The sequence below is a fragment of the Peromyscus maniculatus genome, chromosome 11, assembly GCF_049852395.1.
Source record: "Peromyscus maniculatus bairdii isolate BWxNUB_F1_BW_parent chromosome 11, HU_Pman_BW_mat_3.1, whole genome shotgun sequence".
In the NCBI taxonomy this organism is placed as follows: Eukaryota; Metazoa; Chordata; class Mammalia; order Rodentia; family Cricetidae; genus Peromyscus; species Peromyscus maniculatus.
In genome coordinates, this window is record NC_134862.1 from 70,054,524 (window position 1) to 70,077,750 (window position 23,227).

Genomic DNA, 23,227 nt, shown 5'->3' on the forward strand with positions numbered 1-23,227 from the left:
TTAGCTTTGTTTTAATGGTAATAAAGTATCTTTCTTGTCCTCTTTTTTCCTGTAGGCTTTCACCTTTAAGTCACATGTCACCTCTACATTCAAAACTAGTGAATTTTTATAGTTTTGTTATTGCTTATTTATTGGAAGGTTGGTTGGTTTTCTGAGACGCAGTTTGCTTGCAGTGTGTATACCAGGCTTGCCTTGAACTTACTGTAGCCCAGACTGGCCTCTGCCTCACCCTCCTAAGTGCCAAGATTGCAGGCACCTAGCATAAGAATAGATTTTGATTGCTATAACATGACTGTAGGAGCCAGCTCCCACCTTTTCCAGGGTTCCTATGAGGAGGAGAGAGGGATAAGAAAATATTAGAAAGAGAGCCTAGTTGACGAGAAGAAAAACACAGGATAGCTTCAGGAGGTTCTGGGTCAATACCCAACAGCCTTTTCCATTTATGCAAAAGAGCTTTTTATAGCAATGCCAAGGGGCAAAAGACCTCTCCCTTGTTAGATCAAAACACACTGCACAGCCAAGTGTAGACCTTTCCAAATACCTGGTAACCATGCCTGTAGTCAAATCATCCCCTTATGTAGCTCTGCTGGGTAAAGCAAGCTCAGATTCTCGGACCCTGCGTAAGTTCTCAGTATGAAACCTTTGTGGGTCTCTACACATGACTGATACAGATTATATATCTATATAAAAGAATCTGACTTGATTTTTATCTTCTGAAAAACTAACTGTTTTTGTTGAGGCAGCCAGTTTATAGCGTTATACTTTATCAGGAAGGGTTCAGTTACAGAGAACAGAAATCTTCGTAGCTGTATTAAGCATAAAAAGGTTTAGTGGAGTAATGGGCTTCTTTCAAATTGGTGGAAGTACTAGGGAAGCGGGCTTAAACTAGGTCTTTAGAAAAGGAGTCCTAGAAAAGCACTACATGGCTGGTGTAGAGAGCAGAAGTAAAAGCTTTGGTCTTAGCTGGTGGTTCCAGGTGAAAGTCTACTGCCACAGTTGCTGTCTTAAGAACTCTAGAGTCAGAGGAGCCATTAGATGTATGTATACAGCAAACTGGACCTTTTTAAAAACAATTATGGAGTGTTTGTTTGATGCAATATGTTTGAACACACTTCTTTTTTTTTTTTTTTTTTTTTTTTTTTTGGTTTTTCGAGACAGGGTTTCTCTGTGTAGCTTTGCGCCTTTCCTGGAGCTCACTTGGTAGCCCAGGCTGGCCTCGAACTCACAGAGATCCGCCTGGCTCTGCCTCCCGAGTGCTGGGATTAAAGGCGTGCGCCACCACCGCCCGGCTGTTTGAACACACTTCTGTCGGTGCCTCCCCTTACCACCCTCCCATCCCTTCCTACCCAACTTTGAGGTTGCCTCTTTGTTGTTGTTTCTTTTCTTTCCCCATCAAGTTCAGGATATGTTGCTCAGCTAATCTTGAGAGTGGGACTTGCTTGGTAGTAGTCAGCCTACCAGAGGTCATATCAATAAGGAGAACTGACTCTCCCTCTCAGCAGCTTCAAACGCTAACAGTTCCTGAGCCACTGGGAGAATTGCATGTCCACCTTCCCCTCTATGCTGGGACTGGCTGGAGCTGGTGCAGGTCTTGTGCATGCTATATCATGAAAAGTGAACCTGTAGCATGTCACATCTAGCACATAATAGTTTTGAAGTTGAAACACTGCAATAGCAGAGCCTGCTAGAACAGGACTATAATTGCAGCTACTAAGGAGCCTGAGGCAGGAGGATCTCAAGTTTGAGGCATGCCTGGGCTACAAAGTGAGTTCAGTGCTGGTCTGGGCAATTTCAGAAGACCATCTCAAAATGAAATATTTAAAAAGGAGCTAAAAATCTTGCTCAGTAATAAAGTGCTGGACCAGTATTCATGCAGTCTTGGATATAAAAGTGTACAGAGTTTGAGAAACTAAAGTAGACCCTGAGTGTCAAGGATGGCTTGTGAAAATTTTCCAGTGACTGTTGCATTAGGACAAACCAGAAGGAAGGATCAATTTACTGTTTTAGATTATATGTAGATTGATCTTTTCTATTTATTTTTAATAGTTATTTGTTATTGGAAGAGGAAGTTTCTCTGGGATTAAATTCAGGGCCTTATGAGTTCCAAGCAAACACTACCACTGAGCTGCACTCTTGCCCCTAAGGATAGTATTTGCTTGCTAATTTTCATAAAGCTAGCTTAAACTGTACAAGTATTGTGAAAGTTTATAAAGAAATAAGTAGGTTATAACACTTAGGCATTTTAGTGTTTTAAAAGGAAAAACAAAAGCTTATATAAAAAGCAGATGTGCTCACTATTGTTTTGTATGGTTCCTCTTTTATATTGTACAGGTATGTACTATACTCCACCACCATGTGTGTCCCGCTTTGTTCGACCTGCACCATCTGCTCCTGAACCTGGTCCTCCATACTTGGATCATTATCCACCCTACCTCCAAGATCGTGTTATAAACTCTCAGTATGGCACACAGCCACAATACCCACCTATGTACCCACCTCACTATGATGGCCGCCGTGTGTACCCTGCTCAGTCTTATACAAGAGAGGAGATTTTCCGGGAAAGCCCTATACCTATTGAGATTCCATCTGCAGCAGTACCATCCTACATGCCCGAGTCCAGAGAACGATACCAACAGGTAGAGGGTTACTATCCAGTGGCTCCTCATCCAGCTCAGATCAGACCTTCATACCCTAGGGTATGCTGTATTTTTTTTACTTATTACATAGACTTAATTTATATTTATGAGGATTCTTACTGTGCTATGGTAATAACCTTTTTAATTGGTTCTCTTTATATGAAAACATCTATTTCTTATCTTTTTTTAAAGATCTATCTATCTATCTATCTATCTATCTATCTATCTATCTATCTATCTATCTATCTATTATGTATACAGTGTTCTGCAGGCCAGAAGAAGGCACCAGATCTCATTATATATAGATGGTTGTGTGAGCCACCATGTGGTTGCTAGGAATTGAACTCTAAACCTCTTTAAGAGCAGCCAGTACTCTTAACCTCTGGCCATCTCTCCAGTTCCCCCAAAATTTATTTCTTAAATACTTTTTTAAACTTTCTTATTTTTTGTATATGTATGCATGTGTGTGTAATTGGTGTATTTGTGAGAACACAGGTGCATGTGTGTCACTGCACACTTGGGTCAGAGGACAACTCTTGACAGTAAGTTCTTCCTTTCCACCTTGTTCAGTACGGTCTCTCTTGTTCTTGCTGCTGCTCAGCATACCCCAGGTTAGCTTGTCTGTAAGCTTCCAGCTGATTCTTCCGTCTATTCCTCCCATATCACCATAGCGGACTGGGATTACACGTGTGCCCCGCCACATCTGACTCTCCTCAGAGGTTCTAGAGCTCAAACTTGGGATTGTTAGGCAGTATCAGCCAGTGCTTTACCTGTTAGACCATCTCCCTGGTCCTGAAATGTGGTATTTTTTTTTTTTTAAAAAAAAAAAAAGCAAAAACATAATGGAAGCTTCACCAGTCTAAACATTGGTAGTTTGTGTACTAAGTCTAGATCAGCTAGGAAAGTTAGAAAATCTTGAGAGTTTGGGTTGGCTTTCTTTTTTCTTTTTCTTTTTCTTTATTCTCTTTAGTGTTGATGTTTCTGGATGTTAAGATGCTTATATATTCTTCTGATTTAAATATGTATGCTTAATTAATATGTGCTGGAATTCTTTGTCAACTTTAAATAATCTTTCAATTTTCAGGAGTCTCCTTACAGTCGGCTTCCTCCTCCCCAACCTCATCCTAGCCTGGATGAGCTACATCGCAGACGGAAGGAAATAATGGCCCAGCTCGAGGAAAGAAAGGTTATCTCTCCACCTCCTTTTGCGCCTTCACCAACATTGCCTCCCACATTCCATCAAGAAGAAGTAAGCATGTCATTTTTAATCCTGTGTGTTAATTTTGCCATTATCATTTTTAATGGTAATGTAGCCTGTTTAAGAAATGAGAGCAGGGTGGTTGGTGGTGATGCACATCTTTAATACCAGGAGGCAGAGGCAGACAAATCTCTGAGTTTGAGGCCAACTTGGTCTACAGAGTGAGTTCCAGGATGACCAGGACTACACAGAAAAACCGTCTTGGAAAAAAAAGAAAGATAGAAATTATCTGTTCACGAGGAGATGTTTGTCAAGTTTCAAAATTATGAGGCTATTTTTCTTTTTTCTTCCAGAGATTTTTTGTTTCATTTTACATTTAGATCCATAACCCATTTAGAATTGAGTTAGAATCAGGGTCTATTTTTTCTCTATAGGGATAGCTCATTGGCCCTATACCATTTAATGATTTGAGCATTGTTTTTTCAATGTCTTGCAGTCAGCTTTGGCATGATTACTTTATTAGAGTAGGTATGATAGCACATATCTGTCATTCTATTTAGCACAGCGGGATACCGAATCAGAAGGGTTATATGTTTGAGGCAGCCTGGTCTACATAGAAAGAGGCTCTGTCTCATTGACCTATTTCTGTTTATTCATTCATTTGGGGGGTAAAATAAAGTGTGAAGATGAGAGGATGGCTTGTAGGAGTCAGTTCTTTGGTTCCAAGGATCCAGACTTGGGTTGTCAGTGTGCATAGCACATGCTTTACTTGAGCACTTGGCTGACCCTTCATTCTAAGGATAGAGTTTTACTTAAGTCTTGACTTACTGACATAGGATTTTCAGTATTGAACTCAAAGTGAATAAACATGTTAGGAGGTAGGGGGTTAGTTCAACATTAATGTCGTTTGACCAGCATGTGTGTGGCCTGAGGTTCAGTTCTCAGCACTTTTAAAGCAAAACAGAAACCCACAAAAGAATCAGCATGTTGATTTCCATAAAAATACCTGCCTCCATTTCTATTAGGATTTATTGACTCTAGATGGATTGATGCTGGCCAATATGGTAGTCACTAGCCACATGTGGTTGTTGAGTACATAATTATGTGGCTGATTCAAATCCAGATATGATATGCTGTAAACATAAAACATATACTGAATCTCTATAAACATAAAATATACACTAGATATAAAGATTCAATACCCCAAACTAAAATCGTATGTTAATTTTGTTTTGTTTTGTTTTGCTTTTTGAGATTAGGTGTCACTACAGTCCTTGGCTGGCTTGAAACTAACTTATATAGTTGGCCATAATTTACAGAGATTCGCCTCCCTCTGTCTCCTGAGTGCTTGGATTAACAGCATGACCAAACCTGGCCTTTGTTCATTGTTGCTGGAAGGCTTCTCTCCAGCCTCCACCAAGCCCCGCAGTCCCACAATCCACATATAAAATAATCACTCAGATGCTTATATTATTTATAAACTGTATGGCCGTGGCAGGCTTCTTGCTAACTGTTCTTTTATCTTAAATTAACCCATTTTTATAAATCTACACCTTGCCACGTGGCTGGTGGCTTACCGGCATCTTTACATGCTGCTTCTCCTGGTGGTGGCTTCAGTGTCTCTCCTCCTTCTTCCTGTTTCCCCAATTCTCCTCTCTCTTTGTCCCGCCTATACTTCCTGCCTGGTCACTGGCCATCAGTGTTTTATTTATATAGAGTGATATCCATAGCACTTCCCCTTTTCTTCTTTTTTTAAAAAGGAAGGTTTTAATTTTAACATAGTAAAATTACATATAACAAAACAATTATCAAGCAAGAATTACAGTTACAATATTAAAGAAGATGTCCTATCTATCTTATATTTGTGAGTTTAAGGTTTTATATTTAACTTATCTTTTATCATAACTGAGGAAATTACAACTATCTAGTTTTCAACCACATCAAAGACCTGAGAAGGAACATAATGGTACCTGAGAAATGGTAGATGGATGCAAGCAACTTTCAGGAATCTTGCAAGAGTAGACCAAGACAGGCTGGCTTTGGGCGCCAGATGTAGATGTATCCAACCGTCTTATTAAATAAGAAACACAGAACCAATGTAAAGGAGAAAGCCGAGAGGTCAGAGCTCAGAGCTAAAATCTCACCCTTCCTCCTGCGGTGTCCCAGCTTCCCGAAAGAGAGCTGTTTCCCTGTGTGTAAGTCGTTTCATAGTCATTCTGCCTTCTCATTGGTTGTAAACCCAAACACATGACTGCCTCGTCACTGTCTGTATGTACAGCCCTCCAGGTCTTAAAGGAGTATGTCTCCAATGCTGGCTGTATCCCTGAACACACAGAGATCTATGGGGTTAAAGGCGTGTGCCACCACCGCCACACTCTGTCTATGGCTCTAATAGCTCTGACCCCCGGGCAACTTTATTTATTAACATACAATCAAAATCACATTTCAGTACAATTAGAATACCACCACAGTTCATGTTTTTAATATCTTAGATATATTAATTAAATTAAATTTCACTAGGTTTTTTTCCTTGTTTGCTTGCTTGCTGGCTTGTTTTGAAGTTGGGGTCTTTTTTGGAGTTCGGCCAGTTTAGGCTGACCTCAAACTCACAGCAGTCCTGCTACAGCTTACCAAGTGTTGGGATTACAGACCTTAGTGCTTCTTCTACTTTTCTAAGTATGACTGCTAGAAATTTTAAAATTACATATATGGACCACATTCTATTTCTGTTGGACAGTGTTGCTCTAAATCAGTATTCAAAGAAACTACACCTTTCTGTCAGCATGATGTACCCTTAATTTTTTTTGCATAACTAACTTCTTTTTTTCTTTTCTTTTTTCTTTTTTTTTTTTTTGGTTGTTTTTTTGTGTATTCAAGACAGGGTTTCTCTGTAAAGTTTTTGGAGCTTGTCCTGTAACTCATTTTGTAGACCAGGCTGGCCTCAAACTCACAGAGATTCACCTGCCTCTGCCTCCCAAGTGCTGGGATTAAAGACATGCGCCACCACTTCCTGGTCATATAACTGACTTTTAAAAACTACTTTAAATGTAATTCTTTTTGAAAATTCTCTTTTTAAACTATACTTACTTATTTGGGGGCTAGGGAGTCGTGTCTAGAGGTCTGAGAACAGTTGTTAGGAATAGATCTTCTTCCTACTGTGGGTCCTGGGGCCCAAACTCAAGTCATCAGGCTTCTTGATAAGTGCCTTGATGTGCTGAGCCATCTTGCTAACCCACAATTTCGGTTTTTTATTTAAAAGAAATAGACTTTAAGTGTACACACAGATCTTACACAGTGAATATAATTACATTTTTTAAAAGAATTAGATTTTTGTTTAGTGACTCTTCTATTCAACAGGTTTGCTAAATTTCCTTCTTAATTCTAGTATTTGTTGTGTCCTAGTATATAATCACCTTTTTTTTCCTTTTCAGAATTACACGTTTTCTTATCTTGTTGCTCTACAGTATGATGTTGAATTAAGAGTGGTAATAGGTATTCCTGACTCATTTTTAGTCTTTGTGTAGAGAAAGCAAAAAGTCTCTGTTTCTATTTCCATAATTTTTAAATAATTGAAGCATAAATTAAGATGTATTTTAATTTGGCAATAAACCAACAGTGTGGTTAAAAACAATTAGGAGGGGCTGGAGAGATGGCTCAGAGGTTAAGAGCACTGGCTGTTCTTCCAGAGGTCCTGAGTTCAATTTCCAGCAACCACATGGTGGCTCACAACCATCTGTAATGAGATCTGGCTCCCTCTTCTGGCCTGAAGGGACACATGCAGACAGAGCACTGTATACATAATAAATAAATAAATTAAAAAAAAACAATTAGGAAAGATGTGCAAATTAGCATAGACAGTAAAACTTAGGAGGGGATGCTTGGTTTATTTACCATAGTGCTACAGTTTTGAGCATTGCATTTAATGTTTCTATAAAATAGTGTTAATAGATTTGTTTGAGTTTGGGTTTTTTTGAAACAGAATCTCATACTGTAGCCTGGATTCACCTTAAATTCACTTTGTAGCATAAGCTGGCCTCAAACTCATGGTCTCCTGCCTCAGCTGGAATGCTGGGATTACAGGCGAAACCAACTCTGTCCAGCAAAACATGGCTGATAGTTGTCATGAGTGTGTGTTGTCCTCATTTTCCTGTTTCTGATATTAATATTTTTTCCATTGGTTAGTCTTGCTAGGAATTTATCAATTGTATGCCTTTTAATTAGACAATTTAAGCTGAAAATGTAGCTCAATTGGTAGAGTATTTGCCTTGTGTGCACAGATCTCTGGGTTCAATCCATAACACCTTATAAACTGGGCAAAGAGGCAAGAGGATCAAAAGTTCTAGGTCATCCTTGGCTAGATAACAAGTGTGAAGGCAACCTGGGAGACATGAAACCTCATCTCATACTTCATTCATAATGAATATGTTATGTTATACATAATGTATCTAATTAGAGTATCGGGTTTTTTTTCCAAGTCAAATAGTATGTTTAAAGAATATGTTTTATGCCAGACATGGTAGCTCATGCCTTTAATCCCAGCACCCAGGAGGCAGAGACCGTTGGATCTCTGAGTTCGAGGCCAGCCTGCTGTACAAAGGGACAGCTAGGGCCGTTACAAAGAGAAACCCTGTCTCGAAAAACAAACCAATAAAAATAATATGTTTTGCATTCTTTATATGTAGAATTATGAGTCTAAACAATATTGCTAACTGAAAAACTATGCATAATAAACAATGAAAGTTGGAAAGTGAAAACTAAGTGTGGTGGTGCATGCCTATAATCTCCGCACCCAGGAAGTTGGGGCAGGAGGATCACCATGAGTTCAAGGATGCTCTGAGCTACATATGGCAAGATTCCATTTTTTAAAAAAAGTCAGTAAAGTGAAGGTTACTGTGCACAACAAATAGTAACTTTTTTAATGTATAGAGGTAATCTCGTGACATTTATGCTAACACTGTCTCTCCAGAGTGCTAGGTTAATGGCGTGCATCATCATGCCTGGTTTGCTCTATATTTAAACTTCCATTCTGATTATGAACAGCCTACATATAGTTGTACTAAATTTATACATTACAGGAATGCATGATATAGAAAGAATACTTTCTTCAAACTCCCATTTCCTGTAATGACTGAAGGTTTTGTTACGTATTTCAACTTTTCTATGTGCTTGAACACATTTAGTGTTTGTGTGGATTTTTTTTTCTTTTGCTTAACTTGGATGTACATATTAATGTGCATTTATCTCATTCTTCTTTGTAGCTGCATGATATATAACATTCAGGTGGAAGAGCATACTTGTTAGGTGGTAATATATTCTAAAAGTTATCTGTTCTACATGAGAGAGTGTATATGAAAGGACTTTAAAAATGTTAAGCATTACAAAAGTATAAATGTCAGGCGGTGGTGGTGCACGCCTTTAATCCCAGCACTCGGGAGGCAGAGCCAGGCGGATCTCTGTGAGTTCGAGGCCAGCCTGGTCTACAGAGGGAGATCCAGGAAAGGTGCAAAGCTACACAGAGAAACCCTATCTCGAAAGACGGGGGAGGGGGATAGTATAAATGTTGTAATTTAATAAAAAAAAAAAAAAAAAATGCATTGGCCTTGGAATGGGTATTGTTATTGGTTAACTATAGCACTTCAGTCAAAAAGGTAAAAATGAGGCATCTTACCCTTTTACTTAATCAACCCCAGGGCCAGAATGTATTCAAGACAGGGAACACAGCTGTTGAAGAACATCAGCAAAGCTTTGTTGCATCACCACCCACCTCATAGAGCATATGAGATGCTTAGAATGTTCTTGTTTACCTGAGATGTTACTAAGGCTCCTTGGGGACAATCTAGCAAATGTGTAGCATGGTATACACTTAAATGTTGACTGCATCTAAGATAGTGGGTAAAATGCTAACTAAACCTCTCAAGATCCTAGCTTGATTCACTGAAGGATATTGAAATACTTCTTTTTTTTTTCTGCTAATAACAATTATGAAGGCTAAAATAATTTCATATTTTTCAGTCTATAAAAATCTATTCTGACACTTAATAATCAAATAACTGTCATTATATTGCTTCAATTTGATGTTTTAAGAAGGTCCCTGCTTTCCCTGTTTTATTAACTCATAGACCCATTTCCTATTTTCTTTTTTTCCTCCTTTCCATCTATAGTTTTTGGATGAAGAATTCAAGGTAGCTGGGAAATACAAAGCAAATGATTATAGCCAATATTCTCCTTGGTCATGTGATACCATCGGCTCCTACATTGGAACCAAAGATGCAAAACCCAAAGATGTGGCAGCAGGGAGTGTGGAAATGATGGTATGTATAATGGCTAAGCCATAATTAATACAAATCTAGATGCATAAATTCTCATCTATTGAAGGCTAGGGACAAATAATTGAGTTTTGCTTTGTTTCATTTAAGTATAAATTATTTTATTATTCGACAAAGAAGAATATTGTATATCATTTTAGGGGGCAATTTCCCAGCAATTGTTCCCAAATAAACATAAGTTAAATAATTTTTAGGTATTTAAACAAGATCCTAGGTTTCAGGGTGGAGAGATGATTCAGTGGTTAAGAGATTGTATTGCTATTGCAGAGGACCTGAGTCTTGTTCCCAGCCCCCAAGTTGAGCAGTCCACAACCACCTGTAATTCCAGCTCCAGATGACCCAATATCCTCTGGGCTTTGTGGGCACCTGCACTCAGTGCACATACCCACACACAGATGTACAAAGACACATATTAAAATAATTTGCCAGCCATGGTATTGTGATACTTTAATCTCAGCACCAGGCATCCAGAGGCTGGCAGGTCTCTGTGAGTTTAAGGCCAGCCTGGTCTACATATTTTTAGGACAGCCAGGGCTGTATAAAGAGACCCTATCTCAATCAATCAAATCAATCAATAAAAATAATAATAATTTTTAAAAATATTTTAGGCTGGGTGGTGGTGGCACACGCCTTTAATACCAGCACTCAGGAGGCAGAGGCAAGTGAATCTCTGTGAGTTCGAGGCCAGCCTGGTCTACAAAATGAGTTCCAGGACAGGCTCCAAAAAGTTTACAGAGAAACCCTGTCTCAAAAAAACAAAAACAAAAATTTAGATCTATTCACCAAATAAATTAAAACTCGTTTTCCAAGTCAGTAGTTTAAACAACTAACTTGAATCAACTTGGGTCAGAAAGTAAGGTTAAGCTCTTTTCTTGGTTTAAAAACCTACTTTTCCTGCTATATGGGGATACTGCAAAAGCCTTGAGCTCACACATCACCATGACTTGTATTCCTGTCACCATCATTATGTCTTTAAACAAAAAGACAGTGTCAGGTCTGAAGAGTGTGGGAGTAAAATGACCAGTAAACTTGAAGAGTCTGGAGCGTTCCTTCCACGGACCCCATAAATGTGAATGACAGCGTGGTAAGGTGCCCCAACTTTATGACACTGAGAGATAGCCTGTGGTAGTGTCAGACTGTAAGAGTGTTGGGGTTGATGTTTTAGAGTCTTAAAAATTCAGTTGTTTTGAGTCCTCACTTCTGTAGTCCAGGCAGGCCTTAAACTTTGAATGCTCCTTAGTCATTGAGATTACCAGCATGAACTGTTATGCCCCGAGTTTCTCATTTCTATAAAAACTTTGCTCACAGAAAAAGAATCTTTCTGAGGGATTTTCTAGGTAAAGGGGTCACCTTTAGCAGAATGTAACTTTAAAGGCCCAGTGGTTAAAGTACTTGCCATACAAGCATGAGGACCTGAGTTTGGGTCCTCAGAATCCACATCAAAAGCTGGACAGGGGCTGGAGAGATGGCTCAGAGGTTAAGAGCAATGGCTGCTCTTCCAGAGGTCCTGAGATCAATTCCCAGCAACCACATGGTGGCTCACAACCATCTGTAATAAGATGTGGTGCCCTCTTCTGGCATGCAGGCATACATGCAAACAGAATACTGTAAACATAATAAATTTAAAAAAACAAAACAAAACTGGGCATGATGGTGGGTGTCTGTCATCCTGGCACTGGGGAGCAGAGAAGACCCCAGGGGTTTGCTTGCTAGCCAGTCCAACCAATCAGTAAGCTCCATGGTCAGTGAGAGACACTATCTTCAACAATCAGTTGGGGAAAAGTAGTAGAAATATTGACCTCAATATAGATCCCTCCCTGTTTGTAAAATAAAATCTGAAAATCACATTGAGTGCTGGAGAGATGTCTCAGTGCTGTCCCCAGAACTCATACAATGGAAGGAGAGGACAAACTTGGGAAAATTGTCTTCTGGCATGCACTCTGCACATGTACTATGGCATGAGGGTATATGCATCTGCACAATAAATAAATAAATAAAATAAATCAATGCTTTCTAAAAGCATGTTAATTTTTCTTTTTTAGGAATATATACATAGTTGGGAATTCCTTAATTTATGCATGAAAAGTACTTTTTATTTTTGGTTAAAGAAAAAATTGTAATTGAGTCAGAATAGTTGCTTGACTTATAATTGTTGATGTGAGCTTATAAGATCCTGAAATTCATTATATTTAGCTTTTTGGATTTTTTTTTAATGAGAAATAATGTAGCTGTGTAGCTAATAAGTGAAGGTTTAATGTATCTTATGTATCAGTGTTTTACATATTAATTGCCCTTCGTCCCTTAATAGAAATAAAACTTTGCAAAAGTAGTTAATCTCCCTAATTTCAGTTTTTCTTTACTCCTCCCTGTCAGTAAATAGCCTCTTGCCCTGATTTTAATTCTTATTTTTTGACACATACATACACAGCCTTCTCTCTCCCTCTCCCTCTCCCTCTCCCTCTCCCTCTCCCCCTCCCTCCCTCCCTCCCTCCCTCCCTCCCTCCCTCCCTCTCTCTCTCTCTCTCTCTCTCTCTTCCTTCCCTCCCTCCCTCCCTCCCTCCCTCCCTCCCTCCCTCCCTTCCTTCCTTTCACTGGATTTTCCTGTTTTGCCCAGGATAACCTTGCATAAAGTATTCCCCTCTGTCTGTCAGTGAGTAGCTGGAACTATAGGCAGGTGCCACTAAGCTCAACTGTTCCTTTTTTTCTTTTTGAGACAGAACCTCACTGAATTTTCAGGTTGGCTTGGAACTCATTGTACATAGCACAAGCTAATTTCATAATTTCAGACTGTGGTACTCTTGCCTTCCTAATAGCTATAATTACAGATCTGTGCTACTGAATCTTACTGTTGTGGATGATTTTTAGCTTTTCATATTTTAAGAGACTTCTTTAGATTTATTTATATGTTTTATGCATAAGTGTTTTACTCACATGTATGTCAGTGTTTCACAAGTGTTCTGATGTCCTCAGAGGTCAAAGGACATTGGGTACCCTGGAACTAGAGTTAGGGGTGATGTGAGCTGCCATGTGGTTGCTGGGATTCAGACTGGGGTCCTCTGCAAGAACAAGTGTTCTTAACTGCTAAGCTAGTTCTCCAGCCCCTTATATATAATGTAATGGACACTTTCTAGAGTCTCCCTGTGCACATCCATGAAAGTTATGCTTAGACATGGTATTCTTGGACAGATAACTCATGCCTATAATTCCAACACTTAAGAGACTGAGGCAGAAGGGTGGCAAGGTCAGAGTCAGCTGGAACTATATTTACAAAAAAAAAAAAAAAGCTCGATGTGATGTTGCACACCTTTAATCCCAGAGATGGGTGGATCTCTGAGTCCAAGGCTAACTTGGTCTCCATCATGAGTTCTATTCTACCCATGGTGACAATAGTGAGATCCTGTCTCCAAAAAAAAGTGTGGTATTACTGGCTTGAAAGGTACCCTTAACATCATTTTCCCTGTTAATTCTAAAATGGTTCCCTACTGATTTATAGAGGTTTTCATAGATAATATTTACCTAGCTGGCTAAGATAAAACCAATTGATGGCAGGCCAGAGAGAGAAAAGAAAAGAAAAGAAACTTCAAGGGGACTGGGAGAGTAACACAGCCAGGCCCTGGGCTCAGTCCCCAGCACCAAATGAGATGAGATTAAATTTAAGCATAACGCCTTTCTGTGGGCTATGACTAGCAAAATAGATGTTTCTGCACCACAGGAGTCCTTCACTGGAATGCACGGAAGTAGAATCGTAATATAAGGTGCTTTCCAGAGGGCTATCACACTGCAGTAACATTAGCAAAAAAAAAAATGAATGTCCTTACATCAGTAAACAATAACAAAATTACTAACCCGTGTAGATGCCATTAAAAGTTTTTCCAAATATGTGAAAGAAGAAGTTGTAACAGTGCTTCTCAAGCATTGATGTGTGGGCTAAGCATATAGCTTAGTGGTAAAGTACTTGCCTGACAAATGAATGTTTGTTCATAGTACTTAGAAATAGATGGATCTCTCATTTTCTATCATCTGTCTGTACTTACACATGTATTTCTTCTTACTGTGATCTAAAAGCAATGTTCTATGACAGCCAAAGACAACTAATGACTTATTCTTACTAATAAGAGCATCATACTCCTATTAACCTCTCTACAGAGCTAGTGGAAATGATGCTAGATAGCATCTTATTTTTGCTTTTTGTCAGAATGTAGAAAGTAAAGGAATGAGAGACCAGAGATTGGATCTTCAGAGAAGAGCAGTGGAAACTAGTGATGATGACCTCATCCCATTCGGAGACCGACCAACAGTATCTCGGTTTGGTGCCATCTCTCGAACATCCAAAACACTGTATCAGGGTGCTGGCCCAATGCAGGCCATGGCACCTCAGGGAGCACCCACAAAACCTATTAGCATTTCAGGTAAGAATCCCAGACTAGAAGTCATGACTCTCGGTGTAATTCTGTCAGTGCTTTTAGGACTCTTCAAGACAATGGTTTTTAAACTTTTCCTTGTAAGAAAGCAATTACACCTAGGGAAGTTTTGGGAATATAAACTAAAATTAACTGCCTATATATTAAGATTGCCTGAGGGGCTGGAGTATTTATAGCTCAGTTGGTACAGTGTGTGCCTAATATATATGAAACCAGAATCACATAAACCAGGTGTTATGGCACATGCCAGTAATCCCGGCACTGGGGAGATGGAGACAAGGTATCAGAATGTTCAAGTTTATCCTTGGGTATATAGTGAGTTTGAGGCTATTTTGGGCTAGAAGCCCTGTCTAAAAAAAAAAAAAAAAAAAAAATAAGCCTGTGGTTTTTATCTTTAAATACTTCCTTGCTTTATTAAAATAACAGATTCTTGGAGTGTGAGGAGGTGACTGATAGAATGGAGGATCTGAGTTTGGATCCCCAGTACCCATATAAAATCAGACTTGTGTGGGCATGTATCTATAATCCCAGTGCTTTAGGAAGGTAACCTGACATCAACCATCACCTCTACATTCAAACACTCACATGCACACACTGAGAAGAACATATATGAAAACTAGGTTCAGTGGGGGAAGAAACAACATGATTATCATTTTGGCAGATAATTTTCTAGACAGAGAGATATAAATACAGTATGCCTTTGCTTTTTTGATTATAGTGCCATAGAAGATGAATCAAACTTGTGAATTACATCTTACCACCATAAACTGTTCCCTTACAGATTATAGTCCATATGGAGCTCATGGTGGCTGGGGAGATTCTCCATACTCACCTCATCCAAACATACCTCCTCAGGGACACTTCATCGAGAGGTAAAAGTTGTTCTTTTTACTTGTTATAAATACTTAAAAGCATACAGCTTTCCTTACTTTATTTTTCTAGTCGGTAATGATTTCACAGAATAAAACTTCAAAATTTTGCCTCGTGATTTCTTTCTTACCAAAGGGAGAAAATGTCCATGGCAGAAGTGGCCAGTCATGGAAAACCCCTTCTCTCTGCTGAAAGAGAACAGCTGCGGCTAGAGTTGCAGCAGCTGAACCATCAGATCAGCCAGCAGACCCAGCTCCGTGGACTAGAGGTACAGGCCTACAGACACTTTTGTGTTGGGAGTTTGGATGTCAAGGATCACTGTGCAGCCCTAGTGGCCTTAAACTCATGGTCTTCCTGTGTTGGCCGTCCTTAGTTCTTAGAGTGATTACAGAGGTTCAGCACTGCAACTGTTTGGTACCTCAGTTTTGAAGGGTTACCAAAAAGTTTAAATTGAATTTATATGTGTTTGGTGGAGTGGTACGTGCATGTGAATACAGGTGCTAGAGCACTGGGCTTTTTGTTTGGTTTTTCAAGACAGGGTTTCTCTGTGTAACAGCCCTGGTGGTCCTGGAACTCACTATGTAGACCAGGCTGGCCTCGAACTCAGAGAGATCCACCTGCCTCTGCCTTCTGAATGCTGGGATGAAAGGGGTGCACTACCACACCCAGCAATGGCTAATGTTCTTGCAGAGGATCTAAGTTTGGTTCCTGTTTCACAACTGCCTGTTACTCCAGTTCCTGGGGATCCAGCACCCTCTTTGAGCATCCATAGGCACTTGCACTTAAGTACACACACACTGATTTTTTTTTAAAAAATAAAATATATCACCAGGCAGTAGTGGCACACCAGGACAGGCACCAAAAACTACACAGAGAAACCCTGTCTCAAAAAAACAAAACAAAAAAATAAATAAATAAAATACATCTCTTAAAAATAAAGCCATTTTCATTCAAATGCTACTAAAAAGAGATTGTATTTATAGTTGGATCATTTTTATTGTGAACATATGGCTAGTTTAATGTGAATACTTGGGATGCTGCATTCTCTGTATGTCATGAAGTGTTCTGTGTTGTGTGTGCTTGGCTTTGTGCACTAGGCTATCAATAACCGACTGGTGTTACAGAGGGAGGTGAACACCCTGGCAGGCCAGCCACAGCCCCCTCCACTGCCTCCAAAATGGCCTGGAATGATCTCAAGTGAGCAGCTAAGCTTGGAACTACATCAGGTGGAGAGGGAAATTGGCAAGAGAACCCGGGAACTGAGTATGGTATGTGCTGCTGTCGGGTTGGGGTCGGGGGGTGGGCAGCTGAAGTGAATTCTGTATGACTCCAGAATTTAGAATCATCCAGATACCATGAAGAATAACTAATACTTAGGGTGATTCTCAAAAAGATGAGTTGTCAACTGGTTGCATCATTCCTCTCTTAGTTCCTGTTGTTTTGGGTTTGTCCTTTGTCATAGACTTGATTCTCTAGTCACATTTGGGGAAAACAAGGCAATTAATTGGAAATCTTAAAGTTTCTGTTTAACATACACATTAGAGAAGCAGATGAGATGATGTTAAATCTTTTGCACTTTTGTGTACTATTAAGATATATTTATACACTGGGCGACGGTGGCACACGCCTTTAATCCCAGCAGTCGGGAGGCAGAACCAGGCGGATCTTTGTGAGTTCGAAGTCAGCCTAGTATACAAAATGAGATCCAGGACAGGCACCAAAACTACACAGAGAAACCCTGTCTTGAAAAACCAAAAAAAATTTATGTGTGTGTGTGTATACACAGACACACACACACAGACAGACAGACAGACACACACACACACACACACTAAAATGCTAGTTTTCATGGCCTTTAAGGTATTGATGACCTAGTTTTATAAAGGAGTTATAGCTTATACACTGTTCTCTGTGGTGTTTTTCAGTATTAGTTTATGGCATGTTTCTAAGATAGTGACAAGGTAGGTTGTACTGTTACGCTTTTGTGTATACTCTGTCATCTGCCTGTTTGTTTTTGTTAATAACACTTAAGAATGATTTGTTCTTTGGTCATCACTTTGTGTTGTCTGTGTCTGCACTATCCTGTTACACACAGATTACTGACTTCACTCCTCTTCTTTTCAAGGAGAGCCAGTGTTCTTTGGACATGAAAAGCAAACTGGGCACAAGTAAGCAAGCAGAGAATGGACAGCCAGAGCCACACAACAAAGTCCCAGCTGAAGACCTTACATTGACATTCAGGTAAGAGGATCCCTCTATAGTCCTATTAACCATATATGAAAGAGAATAGTTATATTATCTGACCATACCCAAAGTACGTTACGATTTTTAGAAACTATTTTTTTGTATAGTGAGTAAAGAATATGAATATATTGGTTTTTGAAGACAGGGTTTCTCTTCTGTCTTCTCTCTGAAGACAGGGTAGCCCTGGCTGTCTTGGAACTAGCTTTATAGACCAGGCTGGCCTCCTCCTCACAGAGATCCATCCTCCTGCCTCTGCCTCCTGAGTGCTGGGATTAAAGGTGTGTGCCACCACCTCCCAACAGGAAAAGAGAACATGTTTTTACTAAATCTAGAAATCATAAAACTTACCTTGGGAGCTGGGGTGGAATGTAACTGTGGGCCCTAGAGAGGCTGAGGTAGGAAGACAGTCATTTGAGACTGTCTCACACATGCACATTAAAACTTAGCACTAACCAGGGTTGAATTATCTGTTAATTCCTAACAAATATGTTTTCTGGTTATATTTCCTTCTCGTTTAAGTATAGCTTTTGAATTAAAAAAACAAAATATAGGCTCACTGTAAAAATTGAAATGTAATAAATGTAATAAATAAAAGCCCACACATCCCCCACTTTGGTATTGTTTTTATCTTGTTTTCATGCTGGGTGTTGAACTCAGAGCCTCAGAAATTCTCAGCACATTTTACCACTAGGCTCTATTCCAGGGTCTCCTCCTCCCCAGCTTAGTTATGTCACAACAAATAAGCCATGGGGGATAGACTTTTTAACAGGATACAGGTTTTTCAAAGCACCTGTAATTCTACCTCCCATCGTTATCTTGCCTGTCTTTTAATGGCATTTAGCAATGAATTAGCCTTGCTTAGTGTTGTGGGTAGATTTGGTTTTTGTTGGTCTTTTGAAACAAGGCAGGATCAAGGGTGTGCACCACTATCTCTAGGCCATTCCTAGCCATGTCTTTAATTTGATCTCTCATAACATGCTAATTAATTTGCTTTTTATCCTTATTTATTTTCTTTGGCATCTTTGAGGCATTTGAATGCATAGTCCTGTGTCGCCCCCCCCCCATGACCTATAACATGAATTCCTAATGTTGCCAGATGTGGTGGCACATGCCTTTAATTCTGGCACTCACTGTGTGAGTTTGAGGCCAGCCTGCTCAACATAGTGTGTTTCAAGAGACCCAGGGCTATGTAGAGACCCTGTCCCAAAATCAACAACAACAAACACAAAGAATTTCTAGTTGTCCTCTTGCTCTCTTCTTGGGTTTCAGCTATTTTAAATTTATATGCTGTCCTAGGTTAAAAATAAATTTCCATAGGGAATGGGCTTGGCTTGGCCCTGCCTCAACTGAATGTCCCAGGCTTAGCTGTCCCCCCATGGGAGAACTTACCTTGTTAGTGGGTAGAAAGGAAAGGGAGCCAGAGGAGGGATGAGAGAAGGATCTGTGGTTGGTATGTAAAATGAATTAAAAAATTTTTTTTAAATAAATAAATTCCTATACAAATAAGCTTGGTAAATCAGAGGTCAGCACTTTTTTTTTAAATGCCCAGCAGCAACTATTTTAAGGTTGTCGGTCTTGATGTTGAAGGTTGAGAGGGAGTCTCGTATCATCATGCCTGTTTGTCCTCTAATGTGTAAGTGGTAATAGATACATAAGCAAATAGGCAGGTTGTGTTCTGACAAAACCTGTATTTATAGGTTTTGAATAGGAATATGAACAGGAGCTTGCCAGCTTTAGTTTATCAACTATATGCTACAATGTGGAAGAGGAATTATAATCAAAATTTGGAAGCTATTTCTAGTTTTTGTTTGTTTGTTTGTTTGGGTTATTTGAGACGGAGTTGTTGTGTGGCCTTGGTTGGCCTGGAACCAAACTAGCCTAAAGTTGGTAGAGATCAGTCTGATTCTGGCTCCTGCTTGGACTAAATGCATGTGTTAACCACTCGTGACTCAAATTTTTGGTACAATACTAAATGATAAGCCCTTGTTGACTCGATTTTATTCAGAGTGTTTGCTTTTCTCCTTTTAAAAATTCCAACTTTTTTTCATGTAATTAATAGTGATGTACCGAATGGATCGGCTTTGACACAAGAGAATCTCAGCCTCCTATCAAACCAGACCAGCTCTTTGAACCTATCAGAAGACCCTGAGGGAGGAGGCCATAACAATGATTCCCAGAGATCAGGAGTTACTTCCAGTTCTGCCCCCTAGAACATGGGTGCCCTGCTTCTACCTTCTGCTCCTCATCAGCTCATGGGACATAGGATAGAAGAATGGACAACTTCTAACTTTTTCTCTGAGTGGTCAGTGAAATCCAGGAAGAGCACCGGAGGCAATGTGCACAACACCACTACTAAACAAACCCTGCACATAGTTCACATTAATGCATTTTTTTTTAATTTAAAGAAAAAGAAAATTAGCAGTATCTGCAAGCAATTCAGATTAAATTTGTTTTTGTTCTGTGAATGAACTTTATTTTAATAACTTTGGACGCCTTGGATCCAGGGCTTTAAAAAAAAAAGAAGATATTATATATACACTCTGTTTGATTAATTGTATGATCTTAATGAAGTAGGTTTTTCTTGTATTTTGGTATTATTACATACCCAGTGTATAATTCTTTTCTCCCAGTCCTTTCCAACTCTCACAACCCTGTAAACTAAAAGCACTGTTTCCAAGAATTCTGTGATATTAGATTGGGTTATTAGAAACTGTGCAGCAAACTAATTTTCTTAGAGCTATTCTTCAGTGCCCCCACACCCACACCCACCCGTTTCTGGATCACTAGCTTCATGACTTTTTGAGTAAGATAGGGTTTTAGTTTCCACTTTGCAGCGATTTCAACAGGCAGTTGATTGTTAGAGCTACACAGTTCCATGTTGAGAATTCCTTGCATTCTCTCCATAAAATCTGAAAGCCTATTTGGTGTTTACATTGCTTCATTAGATTTGAATGTAGATTACCTTAAGAATGAACTCTAAAGTGAGCATGGTGGCTCATTCCTGTAATCCCAGGACTCAAGATGCTGAGGCAGGAGACAACCAAAATAAAGAGAAGAAAAAAAAAAAAAGGAGCTTCAACTCAATTGTGAAAACAGACAATTCCTGTTCTCCTGTGTTGAACTCACATTGGAAAATTGAAGCTGTGCTTACAAATTAAACTTCTATTGGAACCCTAGAATGCTCAAAAAGTCAGGACAGTGAACCGAGTTCTAAAACTTGGAGAGATGGCTCAGCAGAGGATCACTGGCTGTTCTCCCAGAGGACCCAGGTTCTTCCCAGCACCCACAAGGTGGCTCACAACTGCCAGTGACTCTGGTTCCAAGGGATCTGACACTCTCTTCTGACCTTGTGGGCACCAGGCACACATGGGTCCATGTACATACACAAACATAAAATACATACAATGTTAAAATTAAACTTAACATTTGATAGGAACTTCAATAAATGGGGACACATTATTTCAATGGAATTTTTGTTTTTCCATTCAAAAGCAAAAAAGATTTGGCAGATAAAAACTGAGTCTTGAAGATAGTTTATGCGTTGATTACTTGTGCTGCTCAGAATTACTAGCATAACTAAATAACTTGAAATGGACTTTTAGACTTGGCTTTCTGACATTAAAAATATTTATGAAAATGTTATGAAAGAGTAAGGAGGGATTTTTTGCTTAGTTCTGCTGCACATATTCTAATGCTACCACTGTATGCTTAATTTACTAAGCCCCTGTAAAATGAGTTCATTGGGGGACTAGTTCATAGTCACTCTGTCCCTCCGATCGCCTGACATCCAGTTTCCCTTTCTAGATAATACTACTAAACAAGAAAGCACTGGTTATGTAATAAGTTACTGCATTGCTTTGGTTGGGTAAAAGCAAAAGTTTATATTTTTCTTATATTCTTACCCATTAACTCCTGCTGAGGTCAGAGCCACCTCAGTCTATGCTCTATGTCTGTCATGTTGTTAATGGAAACAAGTGGGTGGGGGTGGGGTGGGAAGGGTAAAATAGTCCTGCCATTGCCTACCAGTAGGAAATCCAAACAGAACACTCATTTGAGTAGCGATTATTTAATTTGCCCAGTCAAGGCACCGTGTTTATATACTATTTCACATTGAATTTGATTATGCCCTACAGACCTGGCTGGTCAAGGATTTGATATACACATATTGGCTTGGGATTCGAGCTTTCTTTTTTATTTAAATAAAAATTTATATATATATTATATATATATACATATATACATGGCTATATCTGTATATATATTGGGTATGTTTTAAAGATTTCTTCGCATGAGCGCAGCTGTTGCAATAAAATGACTGATTGGGAGGTAGAAGCACTGAATGACGGTGAGGCATTTTTCAGTTGATGCATACATTTTCCTTTTAATTTTAAATATACATTTGTACATTTGCTTTTTTGGCCTTTTTTTTTTTTTAAGATAAAACATCTCTTACATTTATACTTTAGATACTTTAAATACTCATTATTTATTGAGAGAAGGAAAAATGTTATGTCTGACAGGATTTTTATTTTTCTGCACGTCTATAAAATGCCACATTATTGGCCTCTTGCCTTCAGTAGACAAGATTTGGGCAGACCATAAGGTCTTTTGGACATGTCAGATAATTCCTAAGTCTTAGAAGCAAGTGGTTTGTTTTGGAAATTGGAATGACTAGGGGGGGATATCTTCATATTGGTTTTGTTGGAGTTGAGAATAAAAGTAAATTTCCTTTGTGGTGTATGTGAAACCCCCACATGCACTCTGCTGCAGTGCACTAGTATCTCTTCAGATGTTATTTTCATGTAGGGAGAAAATTGGTCTCTTAAATGGTAGCCTAAGTTCCCCAAGCCCCGCTCTCTATAACCAGTGGGTGGGCTCGAAATCGGAAGATGCTGTGCCTACAATTTTGCTGTTTTAGTAATTGGTCATTTCCCTTACAGTTCTTAGGTGTGTTTTGTGTGTTGGGGGCGGGGGTTGTTTGTGCCCACTGGCAGATTTAGGGAATCAATAAAACCCCCACAACTTTGGGGATGTTTTCTCCCTTTAACAAATCTTGTGTTATGAGGCAACAATAAATTGAAGCATAACTTCGTGACTCTTAACTGCTGTTTTTGTCAGAATCTGGAAAGCGTTGATTTTTATTTGTGTCTTTAGAGACATTAAAAAATGAACTCGTCAAATAGAAAATAGAACTTTTACAGCAGCAGCACCCCTTTTTGAGACAGAGTTTTACCATGTAGCCCAAGCTGGTTCTGAACTCAAGATCCTTCAGTCTCCTGAGCCCTGGGATGTCAGGCATGTGCTACCATGCTTAGCAATATGTATGTTTTTTTTACTTCAATGGTTTCTTCTGAAGATGACTATTTGCTTTTTACTGTATTTAAAAGCAAGAACCATCTAAGATGAACATGGACAATTCTGGAAGGGTTAAGGAGCATTATACTTGTTCAGAAACAAAGCCAGTGTGTTATTGTAGTGAATATAGAAAAGTACTTTGCTTCCTTCTGTTTTCAGTGAGTCTCTGGAAAATGA

The 23,227-nt window shown here is 39.2% G+C and overlaps 1 protein-coding gene across 1 annotated transcript in view; it reads left to right on the forward strand.

Annotated features, from left to right (window-relative positions):
• The window catches only part of Rc3h1 (ring finger and CCCH-type domains 1), a 44,991-nt gene extending 24,227 nt beyond the window's left edge, over positions 1-20,764 (forward strand). Inside the window, exons 11-19 of the mRNA XM_006979596.4 lie at positions 2,332-2,696; positions 3,721-3,885; positions 9,996-10,145; positions 14,356-14,569; positions 15,363-15,453; positions 15,587-15,719; positions 16,549-16,719; positions 17,577-17,692; positions 19,755-20,764. Coding sequence (XP_006979658.1) covers positions 2,332-2,696; positions 3,721-3,885; positions 9,996-10,145; positions 14,356-14,569; positions 15,363-15,453; positions 15,587-15,719; positions 16,549-16,719; positions 17,577-17,692; positions 19,755-19,905 — 1,556 coding nt within the window. The 3' untranslated portion in view covers positions 19,906-20,764. The remainder of the gene's footprint in view (positions 1-2,331; positions 2,697-3,720; positions 3,886-9,995; positions 10,146-14,355; positions 14,570-15,362; positions 15,454-15,586; positions 15,720-16,548; positions 16,720-17,576; positions 17,693-19,754) is intronic.
• Positions 20,765-23,227: the final 2,463 nt, after the last annotated feature.